The sequence below is a fragment of the Aythya ferina genome (assembly GCF_964211825.1).
Source record: "Aythya ferina genome assembly, chromosome: 11".
NCBI classification, from domain to species: domain Eukaryota; kingdom Metazoa; phylum Chordata; class Aves; order Anseriformes; family Anatidae; genus Aythya; species Aythya ferina.
The window spans coordinates 3,966,402-3,990,239 of record NC_140307.1 but is presented as its reverse complement, the minus strand read 5'-3'; the positions used below and the strand labels follow the sequence as shown (position 1 = coordinate 3,990,239).

The 23,838-nt window shown below is 40.1% G+C and overlaps 1 protein-coding gene and 1 long non-coding RNA gene across 3 annotated transcripts; one reads left to right on the top strand and one right to left on the bottom strand.

Moving 5' to 3' along the window:
- The first annotated feature begins 205 nt into the window (after positions 1 to 205).
- Positions 206 to 23,021, top strand: SYNM (synemin). Of its 2 annotated transcripts, none has more exons than XM_084532533.1 (4): positions 206 to 1,087; positions 7,034 to 7,158; positions 13,844 to 13,917; positions 15,449 to 23,021. In XM_084532533.1, exons 1-4 carry the CDS (start codon positions 302 to 304, stop codon positions 19,258 to 19,260), a joined length of 4,797 nt encoding a protein of 1,598 aa, XP_084388659.1. In that variant the 5' UTR covers positions 206 to 301; the 3' UTR covers positions 19,261 to 23,021. The 2 variants fall into 2 exon arrangements, with proteins under 2 accessions (XP_084388659.1, XP_084388660.1); XM_084532534.1 differs by lacking the exons at positions 206 to 1,087; positions 7,034 to 7,158 and adding exons at positions 12,047 to 12,374; positions 14,380 to 14,416.
- LOC311442859 lies at positions 3,408 to 11,685 on the bottom strand. The gene is made up of 4 exons (XR_014696915.1): positions 11,425 to 11,685; positions 10,789 to 10,940; positions 8,307 to 8,391; positions 3,408 to 5,230 (listed from the first exon to the last, which is right to left on the bottom strand). It is a non-coding gene; the product is annotated as an uncharacterized lncRNA (long non-coding RNA).
- Positions 23,022 to 23,838: the final 817 nt, after the last annotated feature.

The window sequence follows — 23,838 nt, the reverse complement described above, 5'->3', positions numbered from 1 at the left end:
CTACCACCGGTGTCAGCCCCCGATGTCACCCCCCGATGTCACCCCGAGCTGCCCAGCAGGAGCGGGCCGGGTCCGCCAGGGGACGCCGCGGGGCGGCGGAGCGGGGCCGGGGGCGGGGGCGGGCGGCTCCTGGGGGGCGGTGCGGGGCCGGGCAGGGCCGAGCCGAGCCGGGCCGGGGCAGGGCAGAGCAGCGGGCAGAGCGGCGGGGCCGGGCAGAGCCCCGCGGGGAGGCGGCCAGGAGGGGAACGGCGCCGGACAGCCCGGGGACCCGCTGCGGCCCCGAGCCCGCAGGCCGGGCAAGATGTGGCGGCGCTGGGAAGCGGGCTGGGATGAGAAGAGGGAGCTGCAGGAGCTCAACTCCCGGCTGCGGCTCTTCGTGGGCCGGGTGCGGGAGCTGGAGGAGGAGAACCGCTTCCTGGCTCGGGAGCTGGCGGAGCTGAGGCAGCAGGAGCTGGTGGGGCTGCGGGTGCCCGAGCAGGAGCTGGGCTGGCTGCGGGTGCAGCTGGAGGAGCTGAGCCGGGCCAAGTTGGAAGCGGAGCTGGAGCGGGACGGGCTGCGGCGGGAGCTGGCCGAGCTGCGGCTGCTGGGCGCTGAGGTGCTGGAGGCGAGGCGTCGCCTGGAGCCGGAGCTGGCCGGGCAGTGGGAGCTGCTGCAGAGGCTGCGGGGAGACTGCGTGGCCCTGGAGGAGCTGCTGCTGCAGCTGCAGGTCGAGCACGGGCAGCTGGCCGAGAGGCAGCGACGGGAGGTGGTGGAGATGCGGGAGCTGCGGCTCGACCTGGCCGCCCTGCCGCCCCCCTTGTCCGTGCTGAGCCTGGAGGAGCTGGAGGCGACCTACGAGATGGTGCTCGGCCAGAGCTGCCGGGAGACCCTGCTGCGATACCAGGAGCAGATCCGGGCGCTGCAGGAGCAGGAGGCGCAGAGGAGCCGGGAGAACTTGGAGCTGCTGCGGGAGGAGGGCAGGCAGTGCCGCCAGCAGCTGGAGGAGCTCCGGCGGCAGGGCCAGGAGCTGGTCGGGCTGCAGGAGAGGCTGGAGGAGGAGCTGCTGGCCGGGCAGGAGCGCCACAACGCCGAGGTGGAGGAGTACGAGGTACCGTGGTGGGACCCGGCCGCTTCGCTGCTCCCCCGGGGTCTCCTCCTGCTCTCCCGCTCGCTTTTTGCTCGAGGTCCCGGCCCCCGGTGGGATGTGAGCCCTGGAGCCCCCTAAGCCCTGCAGCAGGATTCCCCCGGGCTGCAGGAGGAGGTGGCCCAGCAGGAGCTGGCTGCTGCCCAGCCCATCCCTGGGGGCTGCAAGGAGCCCCCTGCCCTGCTTTAGGGAGATCCTGCTGCAAAGGGTGGGGGGCCGCAGGGTGACAGTGACCCTGTGACAGCCGCTGGTGACAGGTGCTCCCCTCTCAATGTGCCCTCGCCAAGTTCCCCAGAGCTGCAGCCTTGCCAGGGCCCTGCTCAGGCTGACGCTGGGATGGATGAGCCATGTCCCTGGGTGGTGGGACATGGAGCTTCCCTTCTGCCCCGGGGACTTGAGGTTGACCTCTTGGGATCAGAGAAAAGATCCAAAAACATTTTTTTTTTCACTTCTGGACATAGAGAAATGCTCACAGTCCATGCTGTAGTTGAGAAAAGTTAGTCTTCTGAAGGCAGGGAGTTTTCTTACAGTGCAACAACGTAAAGCTGAGTGGGAATTGTTTGGAGATAAGACTTCAACATTGTAAGTGGCTTGTAGCTGTTTCAGGTGGATATTTGGTTGTTTTAAACAGAGTTACCGTAGCATCTGTAGCTGAGGATTTGTTTGCTGGCAGAAAAATGCTTGGCAGCACGTATAATCACCCTGTGTGCGTGAACTGATCAGCAGATGCCAGGACAACAAAATATCAGTTCATCAGATTTAGGGCACAGAGCGCATATTAGCTCATCCAGATCATCGATCCATTTCCTGAGGGCAACATTTCTTTTGTTCATTGCTAGACCTTTTACTAACACTCTGCTGGAGCTCCTTGTTTGTCCGAACCCCGTGTTTTCGTGGTCATGTTGGGTCGAACAGCCATGGCAGGTCATGGAGGTGCTGGCCAGCGGGCAGGGACAGGGACCTGCTGCTGTGGGTCTGGTTTTTGTACACTACTAGCTTGTTTGCAACTTGTGTAGCTTGCAGACTGCTGTGAACTGAGGCAAATTAGGCATCTAAGAAGTAATCAGAAAGGCTTTTAACTTTTTTTTTTCATTTTTGACAGGATAGTTTATTCTTCCAGTTATGTATATAAACTCTTCCCAAGCTGTGGAAGTTGTATGTAAATCTCTCAGCAATTAAATATGTCTATTGGTCAAAGCCAGATGAAAATGTAATGAGAAAAAACAAACAAACAAACAAAACAAAACAAAACAAAAAAAAAAACCTTTTTTTACCTTTTTTAGGAGCATAAGTTTATATAAATTTACATATATCTACTAATATTCAGTTATTCTGATTTTCAAAATATGTCCTTTTCACTATCTATTTTTGTTATTAGGGATTTAAAATGAAAACATCACTGACCTCTAATCATCATTGCTTGAACTGAAAACCTTTAAATACAATGTTATTTTAAAAAGAGTGTTTAGCATCGCTCATTATCGACACTACAAATTTTTCTTCTAGAACCAGTGGGCTTGGGTGTGCTCAGATGCCTAGCTCTTTCTTTCAACTCAGCTAGGTGTTTTTATACCAGTGTGTTGTTTCTGTATCTGCTTGCTATTTTAAAGAATTTTATACAGAAGAGCAAGTGGAGACAGTCCAACACGTTTTAGAAGTCAGATAATCAAAATCAATGCATGCCCTGCAGTTGTTCTGTTTCAATACCCAAAACTGGATTGTAATTTTGCTACTGAGATGATAAACTTCTGTGTTACTCCCAAGAGCATCTGGCATGCTTTGTGTTTTTACAGGAACAATAGCTAGTAATAAATAGTAATAAAAGAAAAAAACAACAGTGCTTTGATATCCAACTTGAAAACATGTGAGCTGTCTCATCTTTGTATATAAATATAGATAGATAAAAAATACCTGAATTGTGGTGAAAATGACACCATAAGGTTTAAATCTTCTGAACAGTTCCGTATTTAAACTGCCGGGTTTCAAATGGAAAAGGTCTTCCAATGGCCAGTCTTTTGTACATGCGAAAGAAAGTCTTTCATTCACATCTGGTGAAGATAGACTGTGTAGAAATAGCTTTTTCAGGTTTTATTCGTGTGATCAAAGCTTTTCTTTCTTTTTTTTCTTTCTTTTTTTTTTTTTTTTCCTGTCATTGCTTCTTTTATTGGTGGAAGTATATTTAGCATGGATTTCAAATTACTCTTTAAAGAGCATCTATCCCATGGTTATTTATTGGGAAGTGTCACATAGAAATGATATGTATGTACAGATTTTAGTCAAGTGGTTACTGTCCATTGCAGCTGCAATAGCAAGTAGATTTATTCATACTTTCCATATATCATCCAGTCGCCTTATATGTCCATCTTTGTCTCCTGCCCCATCCCTATCCTCGCTAAAGCTTTCAGCAATGTTAAATAGAAATATGTGCTTGGAGTTATAATTCAGCTGAACCCTGTAGGCAGTAAATCACGCATTGTTTGGAACGTTTTCACTCGTCCTGGATGCCGAGGGATGAAGTCAGTGTATCTCTTATGTCTTACCTCCATAATTTTAGCTGTGTGCTCTGATAATACGCAAAAGCTCCCAGTGATCTGAACGCCAGTTCGCATATGGAGTGACAGCAGAAGGAAGCCCCGTATTTTTCAGATGTATAAGAGGCCACAGCTCATCCTGCTGCTTCGGAAAGAGGCAGAAATTCTTCACTAATTCTATGGGTTTAGGATTAGTTCCCATGTCATTGTTGTTGGGTGTCCCAGAGAAGAAAACATTTTGTCAAATTAACATATCAATATTTTATGTGCATTTTTGTGTACCAGTTTCTAGCCAGCTAAGCAGAGAGTGTCAGTTCTTCCCCTTACTGAGCCACTGAGTGAGCTGTGGATTTGGTGAACTGTACCAGATGGAAAGGGTTGGAGTCTGAAACCCTGGTTTTATTCCCTCAGTAGGTACAGTTTGGACAACCCAAGTACATTCTTTTCCTGCCACTGCCCTTCTAAAATTTCCCACTGCTGACTGGAAAGGGACATCTGAAGGATGAGTCTATCACTCAGATTCAGTTGTTTGGTTCTAGTAGGACCTCACCACAACTTGGAGGACAGTTGATGTAGATGAGAAACAAATCTTTACAAGTTAATCCCTTTGAGGAAACTCCATTGTGAAGCAAACGTGGCTTCAACAATGCAGATTACCTTTGGCAAAATGGAAGTTGGTCAGCTTGCAACCTCCCAAACTTCATACACCTTTTAGCATGCTTGGAAGCAGTACGTAAGGCCAGTTGTCCTCTGCATTGTGTTTAAACATCAGGGCAGGCCAGGCGGTGGCTGTCTGCCACCCAAGTCTATACAATGTCTGCTCCTGCTGGAATGAATTCCTTCAGAGCTATTGCACAGTTGGCCGAGGTATGTAGCCCCTTATGGTAATCATTAGGACACTGTATTTAACGCAAACTTTTGGATCCCATGTGCTCTCCGAATCCAGTGGGTAGAATCTCGGTGGCTTTTCAAAGTCAGGCTGCAGACCTTTGGGGTGAGGAACCGAAGTTCCTATGTCTTAAGCACAGGCGTGCCTACCCCCAGTCTTTTGGAGTTGCACCCTTAGTCCAGCATACAGACTCTCTGTATAGGTTCTCCTGGGGCTTTGGCAACACCTGTGCATTGTGAAGCTCTTTTTAACATATGCATGCATATGTACACTTTAGCCTCTGTTTAATGGGGAGGCAACAAATGCCTGAATCACTTCTTGTCTTGTATCAGAGCTCTTACCACCTTTGGTAGTTGGTCCCATAGAGATGCTGTCTTTCTTGTCTTTTCTTCCTTTCACTGACCCTTCTGGTTCTGGCAGCATCTCCTCCATTCCTTTTTGATAGCCTTTTCCTTCTAAAAGCAGGGCCTGGCACTTTTCTTCCCTTCTCATCTTGAGATTTTCCATTGTGTCAGTTCTTGAATAGGCCTGCTGCCTCGGAGCTGCTGAAGGTCAGTGGTTCTGCTTGCCATCATGCACGACCACACAGGGTGTTACCTCCGCTGCAGGCTGGATGAGGCAGGGGATGGTTGATGGTGTTGTTTCAGATATTATTTGCTATTATTAGCTTCAGATATTATTTGTCTTCTGACATTAAAAAAAAAAAAAAAGAAGAGTTTAACATACACTGAGGACTGTAGGCAAGGTTTGTCATATCACCTAAGTTTAATACCCAAGCATCAGTGTAATTGTGTATCAACACCTGCAAATGTACTTGAATGTGTTATAGAGATACACCTACATGTCTATGAAGATACAGGCAGCTTCCTTCATAAAGCTTTCTTTTTGCTTTTACTTTTAAAAAAGGCCATTAATGTTGGCAATGCCAGCACCTCATATTCTTAATTTTTAAACCTCACTTCTGCCAAGAGTGTTATCATCATGGCATTAAACAGAGTGGGGAGTCCCCTGCTCTATCTTTGTTTTTGTGCTGCTGCTCACACTGTGATAATTGAACACTCGAAGCATAAAAGTGAAGTATTTTGAATTTTTGAAAACTAGACTACCCGTGTCTTGATTTTGCATTTTGTGTTGCAAAGGATTTGTTAAGATGTGCCTAATATATGCTGTCATGAAATCCTGTTCAGTGCTGTATGTGTGTATGAGATTTTGTTCAGTAAGTAGCATTTTGGTGTTCCTGCCTAGTGCAATGTGATGTGAACCAAATGGAGCCAGGCTTTTGCTGAGATATCCTTTCTGTCTTCCTAGCTCCCAGAACTAGGTGTAATCTATAGCATTTCTGTTAGCATCAGTCTGCTGGCTGAGGAGGACAGATTTGAGTTAGTAGATTATATCCGTAGCAAGGAAACCATTAAGAATCACACTGAGCAGCTAACATCAATACTTTTAGTTCTGAGTCTGCACTGAACAAGCTCCTTTCAATTATCAGAGGAGGGTTTATTTTCTGGAGGTGGGAATTTGTCCTTCATGTGAGATGTAACACCAGTGATTAGAGTACTCATGTCCTGCAGTGTATTTTCAAGAGGAGTCACTTACATTGGTCTAAATCAAATCTTAATGTTCTGTCGAATAAGTCTTTGCTTTTTCTGTTGGGTGTAGTTACCCAGTATTTAAAGTTCCATTTAGTATTTTAGAGTGTGTTCAAATTTAGATCAATTTGGATCCTTTCTCTGCTTATCAGCTTCTTCCTCCATTTTCAAACTTGTTAAAGAAAGGTGGACAGGTTTCTCATCAGTCCTACTCTCTCATCATTTATAGTCGTCATATAAAGGTGCAATGTTATTTTGAGTTACCAAGATGAAAATAAGCAATCCCTTTTATGTCTTCTGAGTAGCTGTTAGGAGAATACTGGGTGGTTTACGAAGCAGGCATCCAAGTACTGTAGAAAAACAGACTGGAAGGAACCTCTGAAGGTTTATCCTTTACCTTCTAGACACTATGAATATCTCCAGATACTTGAATCCAGAGACTGGCTTGGGCACACATGTCTATGGACCTCAAAATACTAACAAAGAGAAATTGCCAGAATTCCCAATCTGAAGTATGATTCAAACACTTACACCTAAGCTCTTAAAATGATAAAATGAATCACATTCAAGTCACATTTATAAAGCAGTGTATTTTCCCTGCTAAGTATGCTTGATAACTTGTACAGGGCATTTGAATGGGTGTTGCTTAAGTATTTAACTAGCTTCATAAGGCATAAAGTGAAATCTTAGCATAAAATTTTGCTTCAATAATAATGCATATGGGGAGGTCACAGAGCTGATTTGTTCTGTTTTTTGAAGTGATAGAATATGTTACTTTATTGCTCTCTCAGAGTTTCATTTATTTATTTTTTTGTTTAATTAAAGCTTTTAAGTTATTAGGCATACAAGTGTGACAGATGTTGAAGTTCATTCAAAACTGAGAATCAATATTTCTGTTTAGCGGATAATCGACGCCCTAGAAGAAGAAAAGCAGATCCTGAGCATGTCGATCACAGACTACCTGAAGGACTATCAAGAATTACTGCAAGTGAAAGCCGGCCTCATCCTTGAGATTGAAACTTACAGGTAAGAGTTGCGGTCACACTCAATTGTCTAATCGGAGGGTAATTTAAATCCCAGATGTGGGAATCCCATTCATCTTTCCACCATTTAAAATATCAGTAGTTAACTTCAGAGCCTCAGATCTAGACTCCTTGTATGTGTTGTAATTTTGTTAGATCAGAGCGAGTGGACCCCTAATGTCAATTTTTAGCTTGCCATTGACTTGTTCTGTGACATGGTTATCATGCCATTTTGTGCTTGACTGTGCAAGCAAGATGACACCCTTTCAGGAGGCTTTTAATATGTGATGTTGTTTGAGATCGCTGGAAAAACTGTAAGAATAGTAAAATATCATTATTCATAAGTAACACTGATAGGCATTAGCAGTGGGCAGAGGTGAATGGAATTTGATCCCTTGGGCAAAACTAACTCTAGTGGTAACCCATTCTATTCTGCTGTCTGTAGAACATGTTAGAGAAGCCAATATAAACCACAGGAATCCTCCTATTACCTTTGTGCAAATATATTGGTATGTAAGAAACCACCTTAGTCCTGGTCAAGTTGACATCAGGTTGATGTGAATTGTTGATGCTGTATTTGATTACGAGCTGAGAAGCCACTATCTCAATCAGTAAAACGTGAGGCAGTGTAGCTGCCATCTGTCAACTTACACAGCAACCTTCATCACTTAAATATGTTGTCTACCGGCCACTTGCAATACCAATGTCAGTAATGAGTTTCCCATTCTTGTTTTGTTTCAGTTGCAAAATAGCGGGAAGGTCACAGAAAAGTGCATTTGCTAAATCCTGGCTTTCTATATCCTTGGTTTCTTAGGGAAATATGTTTTATTCTTGACATATTTCATATATCAACAACCAACTTTTCAGCTAATAAATACTAAGTACTATATATATTATATATAATATACACAGTCTCTATATATATACATACAGAAAATTTGAGAAGCTTATAAGAGTAACTTCTGAATGGCTTGGTAACAAACTAGAGAGCAAAAGATGTCTGTAGTCCATCAAAAAGTAAAAAGAGTCCATGCAAGGTGCTTTGAGTATTGTATGCTGTGATGCACAGCCCCAGGCTGGCTCCTGGAAGGGATGCAGTCACAAGCAGCCTGTGGGACAAGTTCTTTGCTATAAATTGGTGAGAAATGGTACCTGGATGTTTGTTGGTGGAGTGGGATCCCAGTGATCCTTGGAAAGCCAGTAGTGTCTGGGGCATCATTAGTGGAAGAGGCAGACTCTGGAAAAGTTAGCCAATAGTGATCCTTATCTGTGTGCATTCTGTTACTTTTGCCAAAAAATATGATTTTTCTAAACTTAATCCCATCTGTGACGTTGACTTTTTCTGGTTTCACTTAAACTTTCCCCTTCTGGTTTATTCATCTGCAAAATGGGATTAGCACTTTCACACTAACAGAAGTTTCAGAATTGATTCAATGATTAGTATTCAGCCAGAACTGGGAATGATAATGCCCAGATGTTTAGATGTTTTGACACATTCTTACTTAATAAGTGAACTGTCACTGTTCCTGCTCTGCCTTGTAAGCCTAGGAAATTCTGAAACTTCTCCAGAAGTTTTATCACTGATTATCTGAACACTATTGGCTTGTCTAAGGATTCCCAGCCCTTGATAACAGAGAACAATCCATCTGCAGCATGTGGTCGTTGCCCAGTTGAGATGCTTTCTCAACATGTAGGGTTTCTTCATTCATTTGTAGTGAATGCAACTGGTATCACTGCTCTTGGCAAGGCAGACTTCAGTGGACAAATGAGTATCTATCCACTGGAAAAGATCTGGAGATGAATCCAGAGAAATGGGCAGTTCAGATCAGAAAACAAACAAAAAACACACCAAAAAAAAACCTAATGCTTGCAAAAAAAAAAAAATTCTTCTAAAATCTCAGAAGCTGGAAAGCATTTTTTATTTGTTTTACGTGTATGCAGTTTTACCTCTTTTTTTTTTTTTTTTTTTTTTGTCTTTCCCCCTCCCCTCACTGAAGAAAATAATGCCTTTCCTACTGGATGGCCTCTATCAGCTCTGCTGACAGAGGGTAAAAGCATGGATCCAGTTAGTAAGCTGCTTAGTAAGACAATTCTGGACTGCTCATCTATACTTTGAAATCCAGTCTTTCTGCCAGGCCTTTCAATCTGTGATACCCATGGCACATGAACCCAGCTTCCATTCATTTTCACATATACCCTTGCTTATGCATATTGGAAACAAAAGGCACCTATTCAGGCTCAGTTCAACATCCTGAACTTTCCACTGAGAAGTTTCCATGAAGGCTTTGGCAGTTCCTTGCTTCTTGGCATTATAGGTTAAGGGTGTGGTGTCTGGTCTACTTCTTGGAGCTGTCCTTGTACCTCCCACCTATATTTTCCCTTTGTTTTACAACTCCTACAGGTCCATTTTTAAAGCTAGTTCTTTCCATTAGTCAGTACTGCTTCTGAACTGGCAAGAAGGTTCCCTGTTGCAAGGAACACCCTTCCCCAGGGACCAAGTATACTTCCTCTAGGATTCTGCTCAGCCTTTCTGCTCTGGGCGCTGAGGCCCACTCAGGAAGTGAAATCTTGTATGGTTTTATAAAGTTAGACCTCATGGAAATATTCATTCCCAATCCTTTTTCTCCAGTGCTTAGTAAATGTTTATCAAGTTCCTTTTGATTTTGGTCTGTGTTCTTGGAAACCTGCAAAACCACAACTACTTAAACTATCCTGAGTTTTATTTCCAGAAAGAAGTGGTGAACTATTCACTGTTTAAGACTCTAAAATTAAAAGCAGATAGAAAACCTGCTTAAGGTTTCTCCCTAAATCTCCCTAAACTTTATTGTCGTTGAAGGGTAAAATAGTTTATTTTGAAATCTTAGTGTCACACAAGTGTTCTATCCTCGGCTATCACCCTGCATTTTGGAGCAGTGGAGCCTACAAAGCATGTTTTTTTGGTCATGGTCATTGTCAAGACCTCCTTGTCAGGCCTACTTTCCAATCTTTCTTAGGGTGATTTCCTCCATCAACACCTTTCCTATCCAACCTCTCACGAAATCATCACCAACATTAAGGCCTCCTCAGCTCTTCACCATAGCTTCTACAGTCACTTGCATTACAGCCTGCTTACACCTTGTGCCGTCCAATACCACATATGTCTTTTGCTTTCCTGGAAAATATTCTGAGTCTATCATGCCCAAGGATTTTCATGTGCATTCAGTCACCAGCTGTTCTTCACACTGTCCTTGTTCTCTCATCCTGAGATAGAAATGAGATGTGTGGGATTGGCCTTTACCCCTTAAAAATGCTTCCCCTGTTCCATTTCTCAGAGAAGTTTTGTTTGTTTGTTTGTTTGTTTTGTATTGTTTTTTTTAACTCCTTCTCAAATACCTGGGATGGAGAGGATGAATTTTTATGGCCTGCTGGCTAACTACCCTTATCTCAGATTTCTGTAACCGTTTCTGTAACTGAGACAGAGCAAGCTATTGCTGTTGTGAATGACCATGATAACATTCGCGTGGCATCATTTTACTTTTGGTAACTTATTTCTTCCCACCCCAACCAGTTTATCTCATCCACCTGCTCTCCTGGACTAATTTTTATCATCCAGCACACAGTAGGGCTTCAGGTTGGCCACCATGTAGCTGCTTACCTTAGATAAACAGTATTAATAATGAGATGAGTTAAAGGTGCAGTTGTAGTATTTTCTGACAGCATTTAAACCAAGTCTTAGCACAGTGTGGATATATCTCATGTGGGGTCTGACCTCGAGGAAGTGGCTGGCAGTTATTTTTTAGGAGAGTACTGCTTGGAAGATTTTTTTTTTTTGTTATTACTGTAAATACTTAGAAGTTCATACAGTTAAGATTAATCTATTATTCAGGTTTAAGATAAGATTTAAAGCAGCCCTTACCACAAAGAGCTTACAACTTAAATAATTGGTGTTAAGAAGATATGCAAAGGAACAGAGAAGCAAAATGCCCTGCATAAACTAAAGCGATGGCGAAGCTGTTGAACAGAACCTGACTTTGCTGGCTTCCCGAGTGCTCAGTACATTGCACTACAGTTTCTTATGCTAGCTTATTAAACTAAAGTCAGTTTAATATTTTCTTGTTTATCTGACAAGCTTGATGAAATGCATTATGAACTGTGTACAGTAAAACACTGTCCAGTTTTAGAGAGGTTTCATGAAGCTTTGCCTTTCATTTTCAATTACAACATATTTTCAGTAGTAATATTTCAGCCCCGGCTTTTCTGTGTGCTGTTGCCCTTTGCCATATACAGTTACCTCTTGGAACTTATTTTTAGTGACTTCATACGTTGCTGCAGCAACTGAACAACTGTTGTTTTAACAGCAGCCAGAAATCCTTAGTCAAACTACCCACATTCCTAGTTTCCTTCATCATGCTTAACGCTTTCATTGCCAGCTCCTTGATATGCTTATGTAATGCTACCAACTTTTCTGGCATGTATTTCAGAACAAAATTGTTGGCACCCACTAACTTCATCAGATAAGATGTTTGCTCTGGGAACGCTCTCTAGAAGTGTTGCATTGCCCTACTGGATCTAGGAGCAGTCAGAAACCAAAAGAAGCATGCAATGTCCAAGAGATTAGTCATGTCATGTAAGATCTACAGGTGATACTTAAAATGTCTGTATTATTCATTTTTCTAGAAATGCCCAGCAAATGTGTTTATCCCAAAATCTTCATGCACTTTCAGCTCCTCCCAGGGAGTCTGAAGCCTCAGCTATCACAATCCTCCAGCCTCCCTCTTGACAACTTTCATGTTGCAGCTCTGTGTTATCAGTACAAAACATCTGGCATTTCCAAAACTGGAAATGATGAAACAGTTACCTCAGCAGTAGAAGTGACTATAAAAACACCAAAGTACCATGCTGATTATCGCATTTAGTTGCACATGTAAAGAACCTGCCATAGGATTTTTAGGCTGCTGCACTGCAACACTGCAGTTTAGCATTATTTCAGGGTATTGCATAGCTCATGCCTCAGCAAAAGTGGAAAAAGGGACACTTTTTTTTTTTCTTCTTTTCTTGAAGAGCAGCTGGACATACTTCATGTCAGACAGTACAAGCATACAGGTAGAAAGAGAGAAGAAAGCACACACAAATTTCCAGAGAATTTACTAGGAATTCTGACACCCAGTCTTATTGGACCACCATATCTAACAATTCCAGGACTGAATAAGATGTCACCCTGGCATCTATTTTTTGTGCTTGGTAAATGGAAGAAGCCAACAATTTTATTTTTATAGAACAGTTTGATAATTACAGAGAATGGACTTAGTCCTTTTTCCCCCAAGGGTACATAAGTATGTTGTGTGCCTGTATGAATTTTCTTAATGTAGAACAGTTATTTCTGAAAATGTTCTGCCCCTCAGCTTTGCTAATATCTCTGTGAAATGTACCTCTGGAGTATTTTCCACTGCTGTAGAAAGAAGAAAATGGAGGGTAGCAAGTTATTTAGGAATTGAGCGAGGCTGTTGCTGCTGTCAGGTTGTTCTTGAGGGGAGGTGTTGTCCTTGCTCCTGCATGCTGTGTAGGGAACTATGTTTGGCATAAAGGTAGGATAGCAATAGATTGCAGAAGAGGCAACCTAGCAGTCCCCGTTCTGTGAGTTAGCACACTGAAAGTAGGTAATAGGCAAACCTACAGAGCAGATTATCAGCAGTTGTTCCCTGCTGGATCTTTTATCCAGGCTCTTTTGCTTGTAATGATATAATTTCCGTAAAGGTGAACAACTTAGTTTGTCTTGTCCATTTCTGAAAAAGTGCTGCTGAGCTAATATGATGTCTTAGTTGGTCAACATGAGGAAGCCTTGATCACAAGGCTTGTGGAAGTGGCAGCTTCTGGAACTGTTAGAGAGGTGCTGCAGAATAAAAAAGGATGGAAGAGACAAAGAGAGGTGGCACTAAAAGAAACCAAGCAGTTTCTATCGCAATGCTTTTTTTTCCTAAGTTCTTTGCTGTAAAATATGTTGTGTTCATTTCAGACAGAGTAAGATCTAAAAATAGTTATTTAATGCACTTTAACACTGTGTTTCCTCCAGCACTAGCCAGCATTTGACAGCAGAAGTAATACCTTTCTTCCCCTTTCTTTTGGAGAGGATAGAAATTAGAAATCCTGGGTGTATCAGTCCCTCATACATCATCTGCACCACTGTTAGTACTATATTACCAGCAGGAAAGCTGCTGATTATTCACTTTCTAATATTTTCCCATCTTTGCATTTTCTTTATAAAACATTTCCATGTGTTTCTCAGAAAAAGCTTTACTGAATATTTGCTAAGTTTTGTTTGGATTCATTTTTTCCTAACTCTCTTATAAGACCATCGTTCTGGAAAATTTTGCTAGCTTCTGTGATTCCATAGTGGAAACTGGTGGATCTTGTCCATGTCAGGAAACAGTATATTGACTAATTTGGAAGTTTTATGTTAAAACTGTATGGTTTCTTTGCTATAACCTACTGTAAGATTATTGTATTGTTCTGAAGAATTGGACTCAGTAAACTAAGAATCTGGAAGGAGCTAAAGATTTCTTATTCCCACTGATAAAAATACAGGATGTGAAAAACTCTCAGGATCTGACCTACCTGCAGAATAATTATTTCAGTTTCTAAGACTTATACATTTTAAATATTATGATTATTCTTCCCAATACTTGATGGAATGCTTTCTATGTGTTTTGCAGAGCTTTGTTGGAAGGGGAGAGCAACCAGTGGATTATTACATGGAGAGAACAGCTTGCAGGGCAATTGCCTCAAGGTAAAAAATTACTATTAAAAATGAAAGTTGAATGAAGTTAAATATAACTGGAAACTATCGCGTTACGGTGTTTCTGAATTTTACGAGTGTACTGCAAAGTGAATATTGAGTCAATTTTGAGTTTCAATATTTTAAATCAACATGGTGCTATGCTATATGAGATAATTTATAATTCATAAAATCATGAATCAGGTGGAGAAGGTAAGCAGGAAGTGATGTTTTGTAGCTCTAATAGCAAAAACAGCTCTAAAAGCAAAGCTTTTGGATGCCCATAGCTCTGAAGGGAGTTTTGAAGTATGGAGCAAGAGGTATTTAACAAAACTTAGTTAAAACCTTAGCATTCATTATCACAAGATGTTGTGAGTATTAATAAGTTTACATGGGTTTAAAGACAGATTTAAACAGAGTAACGAAAGAAAAATCCAATACTTACTAAACATAAAGATACCATTTCTATCTTAGGAGCTGCAAATCTCTGGAGGCTGTGAGAGTATACCAGGGAAGTATCACTATTTACTTGCCCTGTTCTTATACTCTTCCCTATGTATCTACTGTTGGTCACTGAAAACAGGACACTAGATGAGATGGACCTTTCATCTGACTGTGATGGCCACTCTCTGCTCTCATGAATTAGTCTAGATAATACGCCTGAGTTTTATCTTAAGTGTTGTCTTAAAATCATCAACCTATCATAGGCAGTAGTCCCCGAAGAGACTTGAAGGCTGTATCTGTAGCAGCAAATTAAACAGTCGGGCCTAGGCCGAAACACTTGCATACATTTGTGTGTGGTGTTAAATTGTTAGCACTGCCCTGGCATGGTTTTGATCTGGACTATCTGGTCCTTTTGCAGACAATGCTCAGGTGTGCTCAGTGGTTACTGCGGGCCAGGAAGCACTACAGAAGTCAGAGCAGATGTGGCTAGCTTTTTAGGAATAGGAAATTTGAGTCAGTCTTAAAGCCAGTCAGTGCTTCCTGGTCCATTTTATTAGCTTGTGCAAATATGGCCTAAGAGGTTCTTTATTACTCTCTTTTGTTGTAGTTTGTTGTGTCTTGTGGCAACAGAGAGTTGTATTTGTGTTGACTATTTACATTATACGGTGGCAGATATGGCATTCATTCTTCATAGAAACTGAACTGCTTCAGGCCACTTGGACTAACAAAGCAAAAAAAAAAATAAAAGGATATTAGCAAACATTGTTTAAGAAGAAGTTTTAAATGTAAATGAACCTTAATATAAATTTGAAGTGTGTAATTCTTAAGTAAATATAATAACCAGTAGATCATAAAACATAAAATTAGCAAGCACTTGCAACTTAGTAAAAAGCTTTGCTTTCAGCTTTAATATATTTTATGCATAGACTTAATTATCATGAAAAACCTACTGGAATGCCTTGCCAAAGTTTCACTGAAAATGAAGAGGCATTGTTTCTTTCAAAATTCTAATATTACATTTCCTACTTCTCTTTATTTTACATTCTTTTTAGATACAAGCCATTATTTTAATGTTTGGTCACCTATACTCTTTTTGCAGATATTATAAACACTTCATATAACTACACTGATATTTACTCTGCTTATCAAGAAAGAAATAAAAATCAAGCTTCGCCAGCTATCAGGATCACTGATACAAGATACAGAATACCTGCAGCAAGTATAAGCAGCTCTGCACACTATTCCGCTCAATCAACACAGGCTGGATCACAGACATCAGCGAGTGGAAAAGGTTTTGGAAGAGATGTACTTGGTTCAACATATCGCCCTTCGACAACTGTTAGAACGGACGAAAGGATTGTGACAGACCACAAAGAATTAAGAGCATTTACTCCATCCTACAGCAGCTGGAGAAACACTGAGATGCACCAAAAGACAATTCCAGAAAGAAAGAAGACAGAAGTTACAGCTTCATCCACAGTATCTTTTTCAAAACAATCAGCACACACTGAAAGATCAGACAAGGACAGCAAAGCAGACAAAAAGACAGAGATTACTGAAAATATAAGAACAAAGCCAAGCTTCACTAAATTTCCAATTTATGAGCTGAATACCAGTTTTAAACCATCTACATATGAAGAAACCATAACTGAAACTCGGACCACGGTAAAAGAAAAAAGAGAAGGTAGCAAACCAACTGAGGAAAGAACATCTCTGCTGAAAGAAAAAGATAAGCTGGAGAAACAAACAAAGGAGGAGAAAAAGAAGACAGATGAGAAGACTTTTGTACAAGAAAGAAGTGCTGATTTTGGAAGGAAGACTGAGACAAAAACAGGGGTAGAACAGAGAAAATATGTCCGTGAGGAAGTCATTAATCAGAAGGTAACAGGGGCTGATATTTCTAATGCAAGAACTATGAAAAGCGAATCAACCAAAAAAGATACAGACGTATCCAGAAGCAAAGATGTCATTGAGATACCCATCACTCTTGAAACGACAGCTCCTGACAAAGTATCTCAGAAGAATAAAGAAGACATCAGGTTTCAAGGTTTTAAAACTTCCACAGATGACCATGTAACCAAGTCTGATGAAATTCACAAAGTTCATGTCACAGAATCTAGTCTGAAAGATGAAGAGAGAATTAGTGACAGAAGTCATAAAACGGGAACTCTGTCAACAGAAAACATTGCAGAAAATATTGTTGCTGACATTCTTAAAAGTTTTACACAGTCTTCTAGTTCACAAATATCAACAGACACAAAAGTCACCTATTTTAATAAGGAAGAACAACCGGACGATGGGAAAATAAAGACTAAGACCACAGTGCAATCTCGAGTTCAGGAAAAGATAGATATTTCTGATACTGACCTAGGAAGTCTTTCTAACCAAGATGTTAGAAAAGTGGTTCGAGAGGGCGTTGAGGGAACTCCCTCCAAACAGAAGATAGAAGATATAGTACATCAGGGCCTGAAAGGAAGTGAGGGCAAAAAGAATTTGTCTGTTAATGTCGAGATTGTAGAGGAACCACTAGATTATGCCACTGATGAAAGGACTGATTTTTCAACACCCTTTGAAGTAGAAGAAGTGGAAGATACATTCCCTGAGAGAGAGAAGCGCTATGGCGATGAGGAACAAACCGTAACATTTACACATGAAGATATTAAAAAGAGGAAACAACGCCATGAGAGCTTCACTCATGTGGAGGAAGTCACCGAGGAAGATGACTCACCTATTGAACAAAAATATTTTGTATCTGTTCCCGATGATCATCCCATCGTTAATGAAAAAGATGATGACTCAGTATATGGACAAATTCATATAGAAGAGGAATCAACTATTAAGTATTCTTGGCAAGATGAGTTCTTGCAAGGCACACAAAGTAAGAGGGATGAAGGTGTAAGCTCTGCAGAGGAAACGTATCGCGTGGTAGGAGAGGAAGCAAGTGCCCATATTTTAAAAGCAGAGCATCCCAAAGCTGGAACATCCCATGTTGAATCTGTTGTTATTGAAAAAGAAATAAAAATACCCCAAGAATTTCAGACTTCAATAAAGGGTCTTTTATCAAAGGAAACTAAGGACCCTAAACATCACTTGAAGGAAGCTTTGGAGCAGCTGGAAGGCAGTCTCCCAGAAAGCGTGAAAGAGGAGCTGTCTGCATTAACAAAAGAAAATCAAGCTGAATCTAGTAGCTTAGAATTTGATATAAAAAAAGTTGACCAAACAGATGAGGGAGGCTCGGTGACAATTGTTGCTGAAGTCAATCTATCTCAGACCCTTAATGCTGATGAGTTTGATGTAGCTCAGCTTGGTGAAGTAATTGCAGGTGAGAAGGAGAAGACAACATTGCACTCCATGAAAAAAGAGAGCTCAGAGAGAGTTGTTGATGGTAAAAGCGATATAGAAATAGATGTTTCTTCACGCAGTGATAATTACACTCCTTTGGCTCAAGAAGTCTACAGTTCATCCACAGTGAGGAGGAGTGGTGGCACAGGCTATCATACCACTGAAAAAGTTACTTATGATGGTTCAGTTTCGGAAACTGCAGATTTTGGAGAAGTCTCCTACTCACCAGAATCAACTGATGAGAGCAAATCCATCAGGCGCATTAGAGTTGGTCCAACAGAAGTCCAGAGATTTGAGCAGATCATATATGAACAGCCTGGTTCTGAAACATTCGGGCTCAGTGCTACGGAAGATGTTGTTCAGACAGAAGGCTCATCAGAGGTGAGCCGGTCTGTGAGGCATTTTAAGCTGGGTCCTAAAGAAATCCAAACTACAGAAGAAGTAATTTTTAGAAGCCCCAGTACTACAACCATAGAAGAGATTGATTCTGGAAATCTTTCCCAGCAGAAATTTTCATCAGATTTCAGTAGGTCCACAAGACAGGTTACAGTAGGATCAAGGCAAGTAACTGAAGAAATGTCTTTTGGAGAGCCTGTTTCAGGCTCCCTGGAGCTCAATAGCTCGGAGAATCTTTCTCAGACAGAAGGGTCTGTGGATGTCAGATCAGCAAGGCACTTCAGATTAGGTCCAAAAGAGATTCATACAGAACAAGTTATCTTTGAAGGACCAATCTCTGGTAAAGTGGAGGTCAGTGACAACAGAGACTTCTCACAGACAGAAAGTTCAGTGAGACACATTCAATTAGGTCCCAAAGAGTTTATGACAGCTGAAAAAATCGTCTACCAGGGTCCCGTCACTGAGCACATAGAAATCAGTGAAGTGGGAGACGGAACTCATTCAGAAGGCTCGGTAAAGCATTTTAGACTAGGTCAGACAGGAGTTACAACCACTGAGCGTATCATATATCAGGGCTCCCTTTCTGAAATCCCAGAGCTTATTAATAAAGGAGGACATCTTTCAGAGACTGAAGGAAGCTCAGATTTCAATACATCTTTCAGGCATGTTAAAATAAGTCCTGGGGAAACTCACACTGAGCAAATAGTTTTTACAAGACCCATTTCTGAAACACTGGAAGATCTTTCACAAATAGGAGAGTCATCTGAGAGCAGTAGGTCCATAAAGCATTTTAAAGTAGGATCCAAAGAAACATCTTACACTTTTCAAATGGATGTTTCCAATATGGGTGGAGTATCTACAGTGGCAAGTGGAGAACAGCAAGCAACGATGCTCATATCGAATAAGCAAGACCCTTCTTTTAATCAGTCACAGATTACAGTTGAAAGTGACCACACTGTAGGAAATGAAAGTAAAAGAAGTGGTTATGTTCTCTCCAGTTTCTCCCAAGGTCATGGTGAAAAGGTAGTGGAGGAGTCTGTTTTTGATAAAACTGTACAATTGCAAAGAATGGTAGACCAAAGGTCAGTTATTTCAGATGAAAAGAAAGTTGCTCTTCTCTATCTGGACCATGAAGAGGAGGAAGATGATGAGAACGATGGACAGTGGTTCTGAAAGGACACTTTAATGAAGTCTACTTGGTAATTTGCTTATACAGGTTTTGACTATCCTTTTTTTTTTTTTTTTTTAAAGCAGGAAAAAAAAAAGGATGGGGAGACATTCAATCTGTTCAGATACTAATAGTGGACTGAGAAGTATTAAATCTAAGCCTCTGCCTATTCAGCACACTTTTTACTTTACTGGAAATTTTATTTTTGGGAGAAATCATGCTATTGCGTTTTTCCTCAGATGTGTTTCCAGTGACCTGAGATTTTTCCACCCATAGAGACAGAAATTTACTAGTGAGGAATTCAAAGGATTGTAATTTTGTTTGTTTTATAGCAGGTTAATTAACAAGTGTGTATTTGAATAGGGTTTTTCAGTTTCTGAATACTGTATTCTTCTTGGTTACTAAAATACTCAACAATTCTCTTTTAAGCTACTAACCACAAATATAAGAGGTCATAAGACTCATGAAAGTGGTAGGTAGCTGGTTTTCAGTTCCATTTCTGTGTACTTGTATGCGATACCTAATGAAATTGTAAGATAAGATTATTACATCCGTAACAACTAAAAAAATCCTTAGGATGGAAATACGCATAGCAAGCAATGACAAAAATGGTAATATTTGTATAGCTACAATGTAATGAAAAAAAAAAAAAGAAGAGGTAACACTGAAGCAAGAATTTCTCATGATATTCCTAGTGAGAAATATTAATTTTATGGTTGCAGAGTACACTTTATATTTTTGAAAAATCCAATTTAAAAAATAAGCTAGATAGTATTACTGCTGATGTAAGGAGGAGAACTCTTTACAGCTTCAGTGTCTACACACATTAACAACATCAAGTTATTTTGCAGTATATTGATTACCTTGACACAAGGTATTGCTAAGGATAAGAGTGAAGTGTTAAACATTACATAGTGCATAATTTTGTAACAGTGGAATTAGCTGATACGTTCTCCGTTCTGAAGAAAAAATGTAAAAATGATACTGATCATGTCTGTGATCATCACGTGTCAGGTAACTTCCAGATAATCCTTTCTTTGTTTACAAATGAGATGTCCTTTTTTCCCTAGCCCTGCAAATCCACCCTGAGATTTTAACCCCACACACACTTTTTTTTTTTTTCCTTTTTATGGTTATAACATTTTTCTCAGGCCAAAGTTGGTTTCTACTTAAACCATTTGAAAATAGGCTAATTCACTTGGATTGCACATGGGTTAAGTGAAGGATGTAATTCAGTTTTACAATTGCCATTCAGTGACTTCAAAGTCCAGATCGGAAGCCAGAACCAGTAGCTGCACTGAACTGTGCAGTGATAGCAGAAACAAAAATAGCAGCAAAAATATTTTTGTCACTGGGGTAAGAAGATACGATACTGGACAAATACAAGAATTATGAATCATAGAGAAATGAAAAGCTGCTATATTTGCTATATTCACATGCACACACGCACATTCACTCACTCACCCTCTCACACTTTCTCTGCAGAGCACACACAGCTGTATCCGGATGGCTCTGGTGTGCCAGTCTGGTAGTCTCAGAATTATTTTCCTGTGGTTCTGTAAGCATAGTTCTGTGTGTGCTAACCCAGATCAGAATCTAGTGAAACTATCGTAGTCTGGCGTGGATATTCACTTTTCAGATTATTTAATATTAACAGAAGCTAGATTTTTCAAAACTGACTGCGACTTTATAATATGAATGTAAATGCAAAGCTAAGGAGAAGCTACATGCTGACTGACATATCATTCTGTTTCAGATATGGGACAGATTAATCATTGTGTGCCTTAGTAACTAAATTTAAAGCTGTATAAAGTATATTTAAGCTATTATCAGTGTTCCAAAGACAAACTTAGGAGGTTTGTCTGCATTACAAAATTTTCTGTATATTTTCCTGACTTTATATAAATGCAACTGCACAAGTGCCAGTGTTGATCAGGATTGGATATTTTTTCAGTTATATACTATGAATTCATTTGTTGAAATTGGCTGTGTAACATGCAGCTGGAAAATGAATAGGAAACTGAGGTGTGTAGAAGCACTAAAGGCATGTATGCTGAGCTTATTTATACCGTTCACTGTGTAATAATAATAATATTTTTTTTAATTATTCATACATGCTTATGAAAGATCCCATGCTTCCATTTATAAATAGGATGTTATTAATTGTCATACTTCTAATATCATCCTATAGTTTTGTTTCATTAGCCGACCATCTACTTTTTAAAAATGGTAACATGTTTATTTTAATAACTGCATATAAACCAGAATTTTCCAGCTAGATGCCTAACTGTAAGCAAGCAAATTCTGTACTTCAGGTAGTAAATAACTAAATAAAGAAAGGAGTTGGGTCTATAATAAGCAACAGAGTTAAAAAATAAAAAAATAATAATAATAAAAAAAGTGTTATTATTCTCAAAGTTTGATTCTAACCTATAACTTAAACATTTTCTGTAAAATAAATCTAAGAATACTGCAGAGAATGTATTTTGTAGTCAACAAAAAGCAACTTACAAGGTCAATCCTATTTATTGATAATTTGTGGAAGCTTTGACAGACATTCTCCTTAGGAAAAACTCTACCAACACTCCGTTGTGTTTATCTTCACGTGCTCAGCAGATTATGTCAACTGAAGGAATAAACCACTAAGGAGCATGTGAATCACAAAACACAGGTGTCCTTAGAATTGCAGGAGAAAAAAATAAAATAAAATAAACAGTATTGTTTCCACTGAGGCAAGAACACCTCTTTAAAAATTCCTGTTAACATCACTGACAGGTATAGTAGATTATACCAAAATACAGTACTGGTTTGATTGCCTGGAGAGACAAATTTCTTTAGTGTACTTTCTGTAGTTCCATTTAAGATCAGGATTTTAGTGAGCTGTTGGAAAGTTAGTTTAGTCTAGGGAATTGTCAATGTGCATTAGCATAACATTTAAATATATGCACAGTTCCTTTGGAAGAATACTTTCAGGCCGTGAAAACAAAGAAATCTTATACCTATGAATAAATGTGTATGGATGGTATAAGTTTTAAAAACTTTTATATAAGCAGCCAATTTTCCATTTAGCTCTCATTAACCTGAGACATTTTGGCATAATGACAGCTTTTGGATAACACTACCTCCAGGCAACAAAACGTAGTTAGGTGGACAATCACATCCTGCAAGCCTAATAGTCACATTTGCAGAATGAGGGCCATAAGTACATATGTTACTAGTAAGTGCAAATATACCTTACTTACTGTGTAATGTACTAACTCGCCCTATATAGTCACTTTCTGCATAAGTATTAGAACGTGGCTGAAAGGATTGGTGATATCACCTCAGTCAGCATGCGCTTCTGAAGCTTGCTTATATAAGCTGTGCTTTTCATTAAATACAAAATAAAAATAATTTTTATGCTGTTTGGATTAGGAAAAAAAAAGCTTTTAAAATAATAATTACTAATTTGGGGGGTAAAAACTATGTATTTATATGCTGAAATAGATCAGAAGTGGGGCACTCCTTTCTAAATGTGTAAACCACTGGTCTAGGAATCAAATCTAGAAAGATGTGTGAGAGATCCAGAACTCTGTATTGACTGTTTGTGAATAGCAGGTGTTTAAAAAGACGGTAAGAATGTTGAAACTGGGTTGTTGATGTCAGCTGTATGAGACTGCAGGCAGCTTGTGTTTTGGTTATTTGCAATGAAACTGCATTTTTGTGGTGGTATAAGCTTTGTGATTTTACACTTTTTCACTCTTGAGTATTAAACCATCAAAATCAATGCAGATGTTTCTCTTTCTTCCTGTCTGATATTTTTAAGGCTGTGATGCGAAAAAAAAAAGGGGGGGGGAGGGGGAATTTGCATTTATAAATATCTTGTTCTAAGGCCTCTCAGACTGATGAGTTCATTTCAGTCCAAAGAATGAACATAATTTTTATTTCCAGCAAAGGCATTCCTCTTTCACATCGCTAATAGAAATGATAGCAAAAGATAGCATCTTCTTTATAGCAACTACATTTAACATGGCAGGACAAGCAGCAGTTCTTGAGTTCAACAACAGGTAGCAGGAGAGGAAGAGGCTAAAACAACACAGAAGGTGGAACAGAAGGTAGTTTCCAGTATTATAACTTGACCAAGTACTAACTTTTACTCTTTTTCAGCAAAATAAAATCTTTTTATGAATGCTTAGACTTGTAATGGAGAAGTGTGTGTGTTTGTTTTACAGTACCACTCTGTATGCTCTAAAGCTTATTTTTCTCTTCAACCACATACTTTATTTGTAATGAAGTAGAATTATCAGGCCTTTAACCCAGTTTTATGTTGATAGAAGAAATGGGTCGTAATGAATTTTGTGTGTGTCTGGAAGTGAGATATTCTTACGAGATCAGCTAGTTTTATCACATTGAGAAAATTTCCATGGTTCTCCATTTATTCCAAAACATTAAAAAAGTATCTGAAGTTAGTGACAAAACACAGCATTTTCTGAGGATGGTTAAATGATCAACAGCATAATTTCCACTGAAACTGGCCACCATCAGAAATACATGTTTTCAGCCTTCATCTACAAAGAGGTTTTGCTGCTTAAACAGTCAGTTAG